General features: G+C 39.8%; 1 protein-coding gene across 1 annotated transcript in view; it reads left to right on the top strand.

Annotated features, from left to right (window-relative positions):
• LOC139448331 (ankyrin-3-like) overlaps positions 1-4,576 on the top strand; it is a 36,860-nt gene extending 32,284 nt beyond the window's left edge. The window contains exon 8 of the mRNA XM_071229877.1: positions 469-4,576. Within this exon, the coding sequence (XP_071085978.1) occupies positions 469-1,481 (1,013 nt within the window). The 3' untranslated portion in view covers positions 1,482-4,576. The remainder of the gene's footprint in view (positions 1-468) is intronic.
• The last annotated feature ends 8,713 nt before the right edge of the window (positions 4,577-13,289 follow it).

Below are 13,289 nucleotides of genomic sequence, written 5' to 3' on the forward strand. Positions count from 1 at the left end.
CCTAAAAAAATACCTTTTTCAATTCTGCACATAGCATTTAACACCACCTCAAATCTCTCAATATCTTCCAATCTTCAATTAAATGCGAAAATACTGCCTACCCTACAGATGAGTTTGTGTTCCCGTTGTACCCAGTGGTTTCCTAGGTCAGAGTAGAACCCATTTCTTCATGTTTGTCATAAGAACCGACTAAATGTGTGTCACCAATTATGTGGCAAGGATTTATATCGGTCTGCGACTTGATTATTTAAAGACTGTCTTGATATGAATGGAATATTGCCGACAGGGGTGCTAAATGTCATTTTTTCAGTCGCCCACTATAGTACTAGTAGCAAATGTTATTTATGTTCAACAATTTGTATTGTATAAGTGTAATACACAACTCGCATGATGTACCTGTTAAATTACATGTTGCTAGTTTGTCAAATGTATGATACATATGACCAGCAATAGTCCTTTGTGTTACAGTGAACACTGACCTCCAGACTCAGGACACTGACCTCCATGTTGCCTGCAGGGAGGGGAAACTAAAGGCAGTCAAAGACATCCTGGATCGAAGCCCAGAGGACATCAACAAGAAAGGCGGTAGCGGGATGACACCATTGCTGTGGGCAGCAAGAAGGGGACACAGAGAAGTGGTTGACATGCTTGTTAGACAAGCAGCTGATGTGACTGTTGTGGATGGAGCCGGTAACAATATCCTTCACTGGGCCTGTTATGGCGGACATGTGGCAATGGTGAAATATGTCGTCTCAAAGAAAATGGTGGACATCGACAGTAAGGGGCAGGGTGGGAGAACCTCACTGATGTGGGCAGCTCGAGAGGGAAGAAGAGAATTTTTTGAAATACTTGAAAGTGAAGGGGGTCCTCCATCACAAGTGGACAAAGAAGGAAACAACATCCTTCTATTGGCCTGTTCCGGTGGGAATGTAGAAATTGTTGAGTCCATCATCTCACACGCTGATGACAATTTTGACATCGATGGCAGAGGACTGTCCGGCAGGACTCCATTGATGGTGGCAGCACACAAGGGGTGCCGAAATATATTCGAACTACTTGTGAATAGAGGAGCTAATCAGGAGCTATTTGATGATGTCAATGACAACGTTCTCCATTTGGCCTGTCAGGGCGGAAATGTGGATATTGTTAGCCGTGTGCTCGAGCTGGGCAAGGTGGACAAAAACAGTCGAGGTCAATGCAGCAGGACACCACTGATGATGGCAGCAAGGCTTGGACATAAGGAAATATTTCATTTACTAGTGAGCGAAGGAGCTGATGCATCACTATTGGACGATGAGAAGAACAACATCCTTCATCTGGCCTGTGAGGGAGGGCGTACTGACATGGTGGAGTATGTACTCTTGCTGAATATTGTGAATATCAACGCCAGGAACGAACAAAATGAAACAGCAACCATGTTGGCAACAGAGGGAGGTGAAGTGTACAGCCTTCTTGAGTCACATGGTCATCTCAGTAAGTGAAAGGAGGAGGACAGCTCAGAGTACCCTTTTTAAGAATTGTTAAAACTGTCACATGCACCAACATGGCACGAGCCTAGGATTTTAGCTGAGAGAACAAGCATCGAGTCCATGACAGTCACATATCCTTCATACAAATTCAGATCAGCAAAATTGAAGGGAAAAAATACATCATCCGTGTCATAGTTGTTGACATATGATCGTATTTCCTCTGCATATCGTTCAAAAGGGGATCTAGAAATGTATTTTTCATTAAGAAATGCTACGAACAAGAATGCCAGCTAGATAGGAACACAAAATCCTAGATGCTAGAGCACAGCCTGCAGCATGCCTGGTGTAATTTCTGTTTCGGAGGAGATTCCAACAATCTAAAAATGCCTTTGCCAGGTCATCCAGATGACTCATGCCTTGATATAGACCCCCCACCGATATTTGAGAAGACTGCACAGTCATCCTTTCAATGGGCACACGTCTTTGACATAAAGGTCAATTCACAACAAGACGGACAAATGGACAACAGAAAATATGCAGAAAATATTATTCCCAGTACAGAACTACTTTCTTACTGAATGATATATTTATGTGTCATTACCATCACATATCAGTGGACATCACAGGCACATACTTAAATAACGATTGCTGTAGTAAACAAATAACCCATATTAGTGTTAATATAAAGTCATAATTGTGATATCTACCAACAAAGACAGATTATTGCTTGCCTTTTGCGACTTGATAATTTCAGTACCACTACATAAGACGTACACTGAAAGTCTAAAATCAAGCTGTGTTTACTTTTATTAACTTTGAGATTATATAGTAGCAAGGTTTCTGTTAAAATTATAAATTATCCTTAATATTCTATATTTTACAACAATGTACCTGTGGCATCGGAAAGGCCTCTAGTTGTGTTACTTTTATTAACTTTGAGATTATATAGTAGCAAGGTTTCTGTTAAAATTATAAATTATAAGTTATTACCAAGTGGTAGGTTTTCATGGTATCCTCTGCATTGGCCGTGGGTCCGCCGTGATGTATGTCAATACAGACAACTCATCGCATCCATTAATCAATCAATCGTGTACAAATGTACACGGACGCTGAAAATGTCTCTTCACACGGAGGCGATTAGCGGATCTGATTTTTCTCTACTACCCATGTGTCTAGCTTAAGTGTGGAAAATTGTAAGTTGCTTGAATTGATTGTAGATCACATTTACCTGTCTGGGTTGTGATCAAATGCCAAATTTATTTTTAGAGAGACATTCACAGATAGCAACCGGAAGATGTAAATATAAAATCACTAGGATACCACAGGTATATTACATAAAGTAGTTGGTATATTATAACAGGTTGTAGTCAAAACGGCCTCATGTCAGAACGGCCTAAAAACTTGAAAGTCAAGATGGCCACTAACATAAAGTCAAAATGGACTTAAAAGAATCATAACGGCCACAGGTGAAAATGTCAAAATGGCCTTAATAATGATAAACGCCCACTTAGAGCAGTATGTGTTGTTCTTGTCCCTTGTTCCTTGTCATTATGCCCAGTCGCCTGAAGGCAGACAACGTGTCTGTCTTTAGGAACCCTCATCGACTATTACTCCATCCACCATAAGTCAAGCCATCATTATGTACTTTGAGGCAGCAACCTGGCGCTCCTGTGAGACTGAGCTTCCTGGAATTTGCAGTCTTTATTATGTTTGTGGCCGTTGGGACTTTTTCTGTGGCCGTTTTGACTGGACCTTTTGAGGCCATTCTGATTTGAGTCCATTTTGACCTGCTTCCATTGTATCATCGCCGTTCAGCCCGATTGGAAACCAGTAGGGTAATTTAAATTTCACTTAGACAATCTGTGATAAAACATATAGCTCGAGTCCATTTCCTGTTACTTTATTTATTTGTTAACATGATTTCATCATTTCTTATACTTATAGAACGAGATGTGTTCAATGTGGATATGTGTCAGACGAGTTAGGTTCCTCGCCAACAAACCATTATGAACACATTGACTTCAGATAGTAATGCTTTACGGAGTTCCATAACTTCTTCTTTGTGGGTTTGTACACCCGTCGGCTGTGTTTTAGAAGGAATTATTTTTTTATCCAGCCTATCACATGTTACGTTTTTAAAATAATTTTTAACATTATGAATAACCATAGGACGAATTATGTATGACAAATCTTGACCTGGCTCAAGTACTTTCTGGGCAACATCATCATTTGTCCAACGCACCGAGGTCCTCCACAACTTCTGCCTGCCATTGACGACCATGACTTACAGAACATGTGATGCCTTCACAGATGCAATTTCTATTACATACAGGGCGGTCGGGTAGCCTAGTGGTTAAAGTGTTCGCTCATCACGCCGAAGACCCGGGTTCGATTCCCAACATGGGTACAATGTGTGAAGCATGGTGTCCCCCGCCGTGATATTGCTGGAATATTGCTAAAAGCGGCGTAAAACCATACTCACTCACTCTATTACATACATGTATGACATTTATACTTATTTGCCCAAATTGACTGCATGCTTTCTGTGTTTTGTTATTGATAAATGATATTTTAATATTGGTAGAATATATTGGATAACTAAGATTGTTAGTGGCTGTACCTCAAAGGGAGTTGAACCAGTGTAAAAGGATTGGCCCCGGAGATGGTACGATAGTCCTCGTCATTCAGAGTATATTTATTACTGCCTAGGTTATAATATAATATATATGTAATTATATGTTCTTTTAATTCGGCTAAATTGTCAATAGTCGCCAACTCCTGAAGCAAGTCTCCATGGTCCCTAGTGTGGTCCCTACCATAGCTCGGTTTTATAACGTATTGATATGTCTAGTGATGTTTTTTTATGGTTCAATGCTAGTTTTAAATCATTATCTGTGAAACGTCTATTTATTTTACTGTCCTTTGTTGACAGGTTCTTATAGTTTACATTTTTTTATTATTAAATAACCTTTGAAAGTCAATTTATGGATGAAATATTGATGTGACTTTAATTTTAACTCACTCACTCACTGCATGTCTTCAACAAAAGATTCAATATGAATTTGCGAGATGTGGTAATGCTTGTATTTAAGTTGGTTTTATCCTATTTCGCTATTGCTGTAGAATGAATAAAACAATTACAGATATTAATTGCGTCATCATTTCAGTTTATTGCCCATGTGGAGATGTGGAGCCGTGAATCATAGACAAAATGTCATCAAAGACAGTTGTCATTGATCAAACAGGAAGGGGTGAGTTTGACTTTCGGATAATGTAAATGTGACTAGTGCTGCAAACAATTAATGTTAGAAATTGAGTGAAATGTGTAAATGTGTAAAAGAAATCAGCAAACTGACATATATGAGAGATATAAGGCGTAACACCATACTCACGCGTGTTCAGTTGTGTAAATGTTATTGATAATAACGTCTTATTTGGTCATTTGTCTTGTCCATGATTTTTCATAACAAATTCATTGACAAAACCCATACTTGGTTACCTGGTTGTAGGAGAAAGAGCGACACGCCCTAAACGAGGGGTGGTGCACCAAATCAATTCACAAAGTCAAAATCGTGTGTTACCACCATTTGCATTGACACAGGCGGGGCAGCACCACCATTCAATGACAACAGCCTGGGGGATGTTGTTTCAAATGTGAACCAAAGATGGATCAACATGCTAGCGGTACCGGCTGGTTCTGGTTCTGGTTCTGGTCCTGTCGTAGACATCGATCCATCTAATGCTAGATATGTTCTGTAGGGGAGAGCTGTGGAGAAACAGTCGGCCATTGGAGTACAGCAAGGTTATGCTGCCTCAAAAAGTCTATGAAAACATTGTTGTTTATCTTTTTGTCATATATCTATATGTTTGTCTATATGTAGTTGTAATATTGCACTATATAAGATATTGTGGATTGTACTCGGGAAGTCATCAATATTTAGATACGGGTAAATGTTTTTAAAGCTTTTACATTTTATCGACACCCTTAAAAAGGCTGTTCAAAATGTTGATATCTCATATAAGAAATAAACGATTCGTGATCGTTGTAGGATAAACAGCTCCCACTCGTCATTTATTTCGTATGTAATATCTACTTCCCTACGCAATGCTCCGTGAAGCATAAAAACTCCGTTATTTTATACAATACTAACAATGTTTTTTCAGGAGTGGTCATATTACTAACATGGCATCCTCACATGTGCATAATATATATTTGTGTGTTGTCAATGTGGTTGTATTTCACAGTGAAATATGATTGAAGCAGTAGTCTCCCTTGTACTGTGCTTGTCCTGACACAGAGCCTCTACCTCCTCACTGCTATGATGATGTTGACTCCCTTGTACCGTTCTGCGCTCATACAAATACTACTATGACATTGTTGATATGACTAACGGTCACTTGTGTAAGCCGCTCGCTGTATGAACTCAATGAAATAGTGGAGGTCTGTCTACTATACCTGAACCCGAAGTTGGCAATGGTTTACACACAGTCTGGTGTTTGACTCGACTGTATGATTGTATGAATAAATGGAAGCTACACACGGGGTGACATGGGGAGTGAGGACACAACTGACACTGCAGACCATACCGTATACATGACAGTGTGTGACCAGTGTAATATCATCACACAAAATATACAAATGTGGGATGACACTGCAGACTATACCGTACACATGCCAGTGTGCGACCTGTGTAATATCATCACACAAAATATACAAACGTGGGATGTAACTGCAGGCCATACCGTATACATGCCAGTGTGTGACCAGTGTAATATCACACAAAATATACAAATGTGGGATGACACTGCAGACTATACCGTATACATGACAGTGTTTGACCAGTGTAATATCATCACACAAAATATACAAATGTGGGATGACACTGCAGACCATACCGTATACGTGCCAGTGTTTGACCAGTGTAATATCATCACACAAAATATACAAATGTGGGATGACACTGCAGACCATACCGTATACATGACAGTGTGTGACCAGTGTAATATCATCACACAAAATATACAAATGTGGGATGACACTGCAGACTATACCGTACACATGCCAGTGTGCGACCTGTGTAATATCATCACACAAAATATACAAACGTGGGATGATACTGCAGGCCATACCGTATACATGCCAGTGTGTGACCAGTGTAATATCACACAAAATATACAAATGTGGGATGACACTGCAGACTATACCGTATACATGACAGTGTTTGACCAGTGTAATATCATCACACAAAATATACAAATGTGGGATGACACTGCAGACCATACCGTATACGTGCCAGTGTGTGACCAGTGTAATATCATCACACAAAATATACAAATGTGGGATGACACTGCAGACCATACCGTATACATGACAGTGTGTGACCAGTGTAATATCATCACACAAAATATACAAACGTGGGATGACACTGCAGACTACGGTGGTCGAGCGTGTATACCGTATACATGACAGTGTGTGACCAGTGTAATATCATGAGACCAAAGTAACATCTTCGATTCCCAAATTGAAACAATAGATAGATATTCTTTATTTCCTCCAGATATTGAAGATACATATCATATATGATATTACGTATAATTACAGAGCTGTACAGTAGTACAATTTAACAATATTATGAGAAAATGATAACTGCAACATTCATGACAATCAAGCATTCTTATAACTGTTTTGTAACAGATAGAGAGCTAACACACTCAGGCCTACCGCCAAGTAGTACATACATGATTATATCATCGTTCTCACTACATAGTCTTGCAAATGTAGAGACATCTATCACATCACAAATGATTTCAAATAGTTCATTCATATTCAATGTACAAGACAAAAAGACATGATTAATAATATCATGAGCTACAATTCTACATCGTACAAGATGAGACAGGTTTGGGAACTGTTCAGGACGTTCAAGTGCAAGCAGCCATAGTCTGTGTTCTTTATCATTAGGTATCTATTTAGGTTAAGTCTAGATAGCAGCTTACAGCATACAGCTTCCTGGGCTGCAATATAATCCTTTCCTAAACAATATCAGACCATGCCTTTTTACTTGGGAAGCTACATTTAATTAAATAATCTTCTATTTTTCTGCATGGAGATTGTTTTTTTGACAAGTCAAAGCATTTTAAATACAGGTGACAAAGCACATAGTTTTCTGAAGTTATCCAAGGCGAGTAATGAATACCTTTTTAAAAACATATATAACTGGACCGGCATAGTTTTCCAAGTAGTAACAGTGATTATTTGTCAATAAAGGATTCGAGAGATATCAAGCCCATGTTGTCCACAGCAACAGTACCTGATGTACATTTTTCTACTGAAATAACGTGGAATAACTTTCAGCATATCGTATTCTTTGAGGGTTAATAGTCCCCAGACATTACATCCATAGAGCCCGCATGGGAGTATCACTCGTTCCCAGATCCGTTTTCCTAGGATTGGATTCATGCCTCCAAAATTTAGTCCAGTATCGTTATTACTATTGATTAACATTTTTAACTTTTCACAAGCTCATTGTGTTCGTTCTAAATTCCCAAATTGAAACAATACGTCAACCCAGAAATCTCTACGTAAAAGGATTTCGTGTTAAACCAACTATCAACCAACAAATGCATTACATTATTCACTAGGTTTACAAATCAGTGCAAATTACTGCACAGCAATTACAGTGGCACTTCACAGTGGTAGTACAATATTCCATGACATTATATGATGGCAGTGATCAGTATCAAATACTTCACTCTTATCAAGAAAAGACAAACAACTGTGTAGGGGAAAAGGTTAATATTTAATTGACAATAAATCATTTATGTGTTAAAACAATGTAAAAGTACCTCCCTAACTAAACTCTACAACATGAAATCATAATTAAAAAACTAACCAGCCCTGGGAGTGAGGGTGGGAGTCTTACTTTCTCGCCTGCAGGGAGAAGACTGGGTGACATGGGTGAGGCGCGGTGCCCTCGCGGTAGCAGAAGCACGTGCGGATCGTGACCTGAGATTATTAAGGCGTTCACTCGTCACGCCGAAGACCCGGGTTTGATTCCCAGCATAGCTACAATGTGTGAAGCCCATTTCTGGTGTCTCCCGCGTGATATTGATGGGATATTGCTAAAAGCGGCGTAAAACAATATTCACACACATGACAGTGTGTGACCAGGGTGGTCCTACTGTGTATGGTTTGTGAGGTTTGGTGAGGTTTGGTTTATACAAATTGTTAAACTATTCCTTGACCAAATGCATTATGTATTTCTCTTACTATGAGCTTAAATGAGCGTTAACGTCGACACTGTACATTATGTCACTATAAGGGTTAACTCTACCAACTTTGTTCCTCACCATGTTAAAGGGAAATGGGGTTTTCCATGCACAGGGGATGTGTCCTTGATAAGAGTGTAACCTGATTAAAATAGGAATTCAGCTCCATGAATTATACCGATAAATACTATAGAAAAAAACTTTAATTTCCTTTCCCAGCAGGGGTCCGTTCACAGATTATTTCCCAAGTTGAAGAGAAAACAAGTTGGAGTCAGTCAACAAATGCACTTCACACAATGATGTTCACTATAAACACGACTGTTGCAAGAATTATTAATATCGGCGACAAACACACACATAACCTATTCCTGCCTTTCCAGGTGATTACCCGTTTCCACTAAAAGTACAGTTGATAATAAAAGAGTTCACATGGTTATTTATAGGATTCTGGCACGTTTAAGGGACACAACTCTGCACAGCGAGTTCCGTGCCTCAGACGATTGCTCGAGCTGTGTCCATACTCAATAGCCTGAGTACAATTTGCACCAATCTATTTACAGCCTATTCTACAGATAACCCTCCTGACCGCCTGACAACTGCATCAGACACAAGCCTATACAGAGCTTCACGATCCATGTAAATAGTTCGCTTACGTCATTAAACACATTTCACTTTTAAACAGTGAATCATCGCCAAATTCACATTAGCAATGAATGGCTTTTACTAACTTCGAATGCAGAGAATGACTGGTTAACCTGTGGCATATTATACTGTACAGAAGTACAGAGGGACGCTGTTCTACTCAAGTTCCTGATTAAAGGTTTTTCTCACAGCCTCATAATGTAGCCTTACCCATGTCAGCAGTTGGCAAGAAACAATCGAGTTCTTTTCAATCATGATCTGTCCTTACAAATCCACATATTGCTATTGTCGTATAAATATATCTGGTACTGAAATGCAGTTTACAAACAACTCATGACGGACTCTGGGAAAACAACTACAACAGCTTCACATGGATATACACACCTCCTGATAGTTGAGTGTCTAAGAACATTGCTGATATCTTAACAACTGCACTTGTTACCCATCAACACAAAATGTAACGATTGTGGTGAACATGGGATAGGACTAAACAATAAAACTGTCATAAACATGCAAGACCATTGTCGCCGACCGACAAATGGTCATTAAATTCATATCACCAATGACATTACTTCAAACATTCAATAAGGAAGTGTACAAGCGTGCAGTTTATGTTGGTCCAGATTTGGCCGTGTTTGCGAGCATACCATGGTTTCCCTAGCCCACGCTTTATAACGAGGAGAGCACTCAGCTCAGTTGGACATGTGTGTTCCTGTAAACTGTGTAACTGCGAGCACAGCAATCACACCTGAACTGTGTTGTATCGCCTGTAGTAGCATATGTTTCGTATGTATCTTTTATATGCGCGTAAATATAACTGAAATGTGAAGTGGATGTTTCACCACCCTAAGAGAGATGTTAACGAATTTTGACCTTCCCAAATGTTCAACGTTCGCGATATCAACAACGTTTCATAGAGAAACTTACTTTCGGTAAATATAATTGACAAATCAATGGCGAGCAATAGTCACAATTCCATATTCTGTATTGAAACGATGAAAGTATTTTTCCATGTTTGTGAAGGATTAATGTTCAACAGTCACTGGAAATTTCTCTGAAGCACTTCATTAACCATTAATCATACCAACATTTACTCGGGTCAAAATATGATACAGCAGAAGTGGGTAACTCTACAACATGGATCATAAAGCTATTAGTCTCTGAACCATTCTGTTTGTATAATAAACGTCATTGGGCTACTATCCACTCCTGACATTACATTCATTAATGTCATGTTTTTATCACAGTGGTGTCATACATCAACAGAAAGTTCACAACATATTGTTCATCAGGTCAAAAGTGTACAATCCATAAACCACTGCACACATTGCATTTTGAACCCCTTTCAACATACTTCAATTGACAACAGGACATTTTCGAGTACTTTAATGTGATGTTACACCGGCTTTTCGAAATAGAAACGTTAAATGAAATCGTAAATGTGGATTTACAGGAAATAGAAAATGAATATAAAACCAGCATAAACTGAAAGTAATAAATCAAACACTTGTCAAATAACAGTTTCAAAAGAAACATTTTTTCTATAATCTTCCTTCTCCGAGAGACATGTAGGGAAGTATGCAGTATGTTACATATCAACTTCCTTGAATAACTGAACTGATTTGTAAATGTACCACTGCTTATGATGAACAGGATTCCTCTCACACACTGTTTCGTTACTCAGGGAAGTACTGACTCCTCAGCCAGAATAAGAGGAGAAGGAAAACAAGATACCTGGAAGGAATCTACATGGAATTTATATTAGCATAGTGTATATCGGAATCTAATGGTTTATACCAAATAAATGTGGTGATGCTGATGTAGAAACAATAACTCTAACTGTTTCCCTAATGTGTGTTATGAGATCAAGCCCCCTTAGCCGAGATATGCCTGCAAATATAGCCAAACTACAGGTTTGGTCATCGGCGTCATACTTTCTTGTGCTTTTGTGTACAATAGACTGTATAATAAACCTCTATATGAATGTTTGTATGTCGGGTATATGATGATGATACCGTTTGTTAAACTGAAGAGAACGAGTAATAACATACTTTCTATCTATAATGTACACTGCAAATGTTTAAGGTATTTGAGAGAAATTCCTCTCATCAGAAATGTAATAAACTATGCATGAAGCATTTAAAATGCCGACATGATTATACACAAATGCTTTGACGTTAAGCTCAACAGTTAATTAAACATACACATACATTGTTGTCCTATTTTCACAAAAAATTGAGATTTAACAATGCTAACTAAATCCTTCAAATGATATAAACTGAGGGCCAAAAGAAACGTTACCAACATTAACTGATTTGCCACTTTGAAACAAAGATGCCAACCTGTTCAAAAACAGTAAAGAACACATCTCACGAATACAGCCTCCATGTACTATGTCGTTCTTTGCACTTGCTTTGCGGATTTTGGGAGATATTGGTATTTTTCAGCAATTTTTTTAAATCATTCTTTCCCATATTATCGTGTAATTTCCGGGTATAAATTACGCACGGATCTGTTCCCTATCATTGGTTGCGATGATTAACACCAACGAACATGCCAAGACTGACCGCTGTCCAGAGGGAGAGAGCCATAGGTATGCTGCAGATGGGAGCGACACAGAGAGCGGTTGCCATTAACATTAACTGCTCCAAGATGACCATTACCAGACTGGTCGCACATCTCCGACAGACTGGCAGAACCGCTGACAGACCACGGAGTTGCAGACCAAAGGTCACGACCCCGCGGGATGACCGCTTTTTACGGGTACTTCATCTGAGGAACAGATTTCTTACTGTGACGTCATCAGCTGCCAACAGCTTAGGACATCCGGTCAGCAGACAAACAGTGACCAGACGACTACGACATTATGGTCTCCGGGCTTATCGCCCTTTCAAGGCATGACCTTGACCCGTCAACATCGACGTGCCAGACTGACGTCGTGCAGGCAAACTCAGCGACGGCAACAAAGGGAATGGCAGCGAGTGCTGTTTCGTGACGAGAGCAGGTTCCAACTCTTCAAACCTGATGGGCGGACGCGAGTTTATCGACGACGTGGTGAACGTACGGCTCCTTGTTGTGTCCAGGAGGTGGAACCTTACGGGGGCGGAAGTGTGATGGTCTGGGGCGGCATTTGCGGGAACGAGAAGACGGAACTTGTCATCATCGAAGGCAATCTGACAGCACAACGCTGCATTGACAATATCTTACGGCTAGTGGTTCTTCCTTTCATCCAGTTTCAACAACGGACGGTGTTCCAACAAGATAACGCCACGTCCCATAAAGCCCGTATTACTAGAGACTTCCTCAACGCCAAAAACGCGACTGTCCTGCCGTGGCCAGCTCGATCACCAGATCTGTCACCCATAGAACATCTCTGGGACCAGCTGGGGCGTCGTCTTCGGAAACGTCAACATCCTCCCTTCACGAGACAAGCGTTGATCGTTGCCCTCCGTGAGGAATGGAATCGGATACCTGCAGTCGATGTGAGGACGCTTGTCTACTCAGTTCGACGCCGCATTCGAAGATGCATTGCCGCTCATGGAGGTCATATCCCGTATTGAACGGTCTGGGCTGTTGTCACCTTAAAGTTGTAACCAATGTTGTTGATCGAATACTGGACGAATAACCCCTTGTCAAGAAATGTCCCTGTTTGAGGTCAAGGACTTTGTTGTTGAATCAGTAAGATCGCATTTTACTGTTCCGAATGATGAATTTCTACAATACAATTGTTATTGCTGTTTCAAATTGTGTTGGTCATATTTTATCCTAGAAATATCGTTGGTAACGTTTCTTTTGGACGTCAGTTTATTTATTTTGAGTTATGAGATTAATCCTTTTCAGGCGACACGTGCATATGCCTGCAAATACCTTGCGTTGCGAACCAAACTATACGGTTGGTCATCAGTGTCA

This window comes from Haliotis cracherodii, unplaced genomic scaffold, assembly GCF_022045235.1.
Source record: "Haliotis cracherodii isolate W230 unplaced genomic scaffold, xgHalCrac1.p SCAF_7, whole genome shotgun sequence".
Taxonomy (NCBI): Eukaryota; Metazoa; Mollusca; class Gastropoda; order Lepetellida; family Haliotidae; genus Haliotis; species Haliotis cracherodii.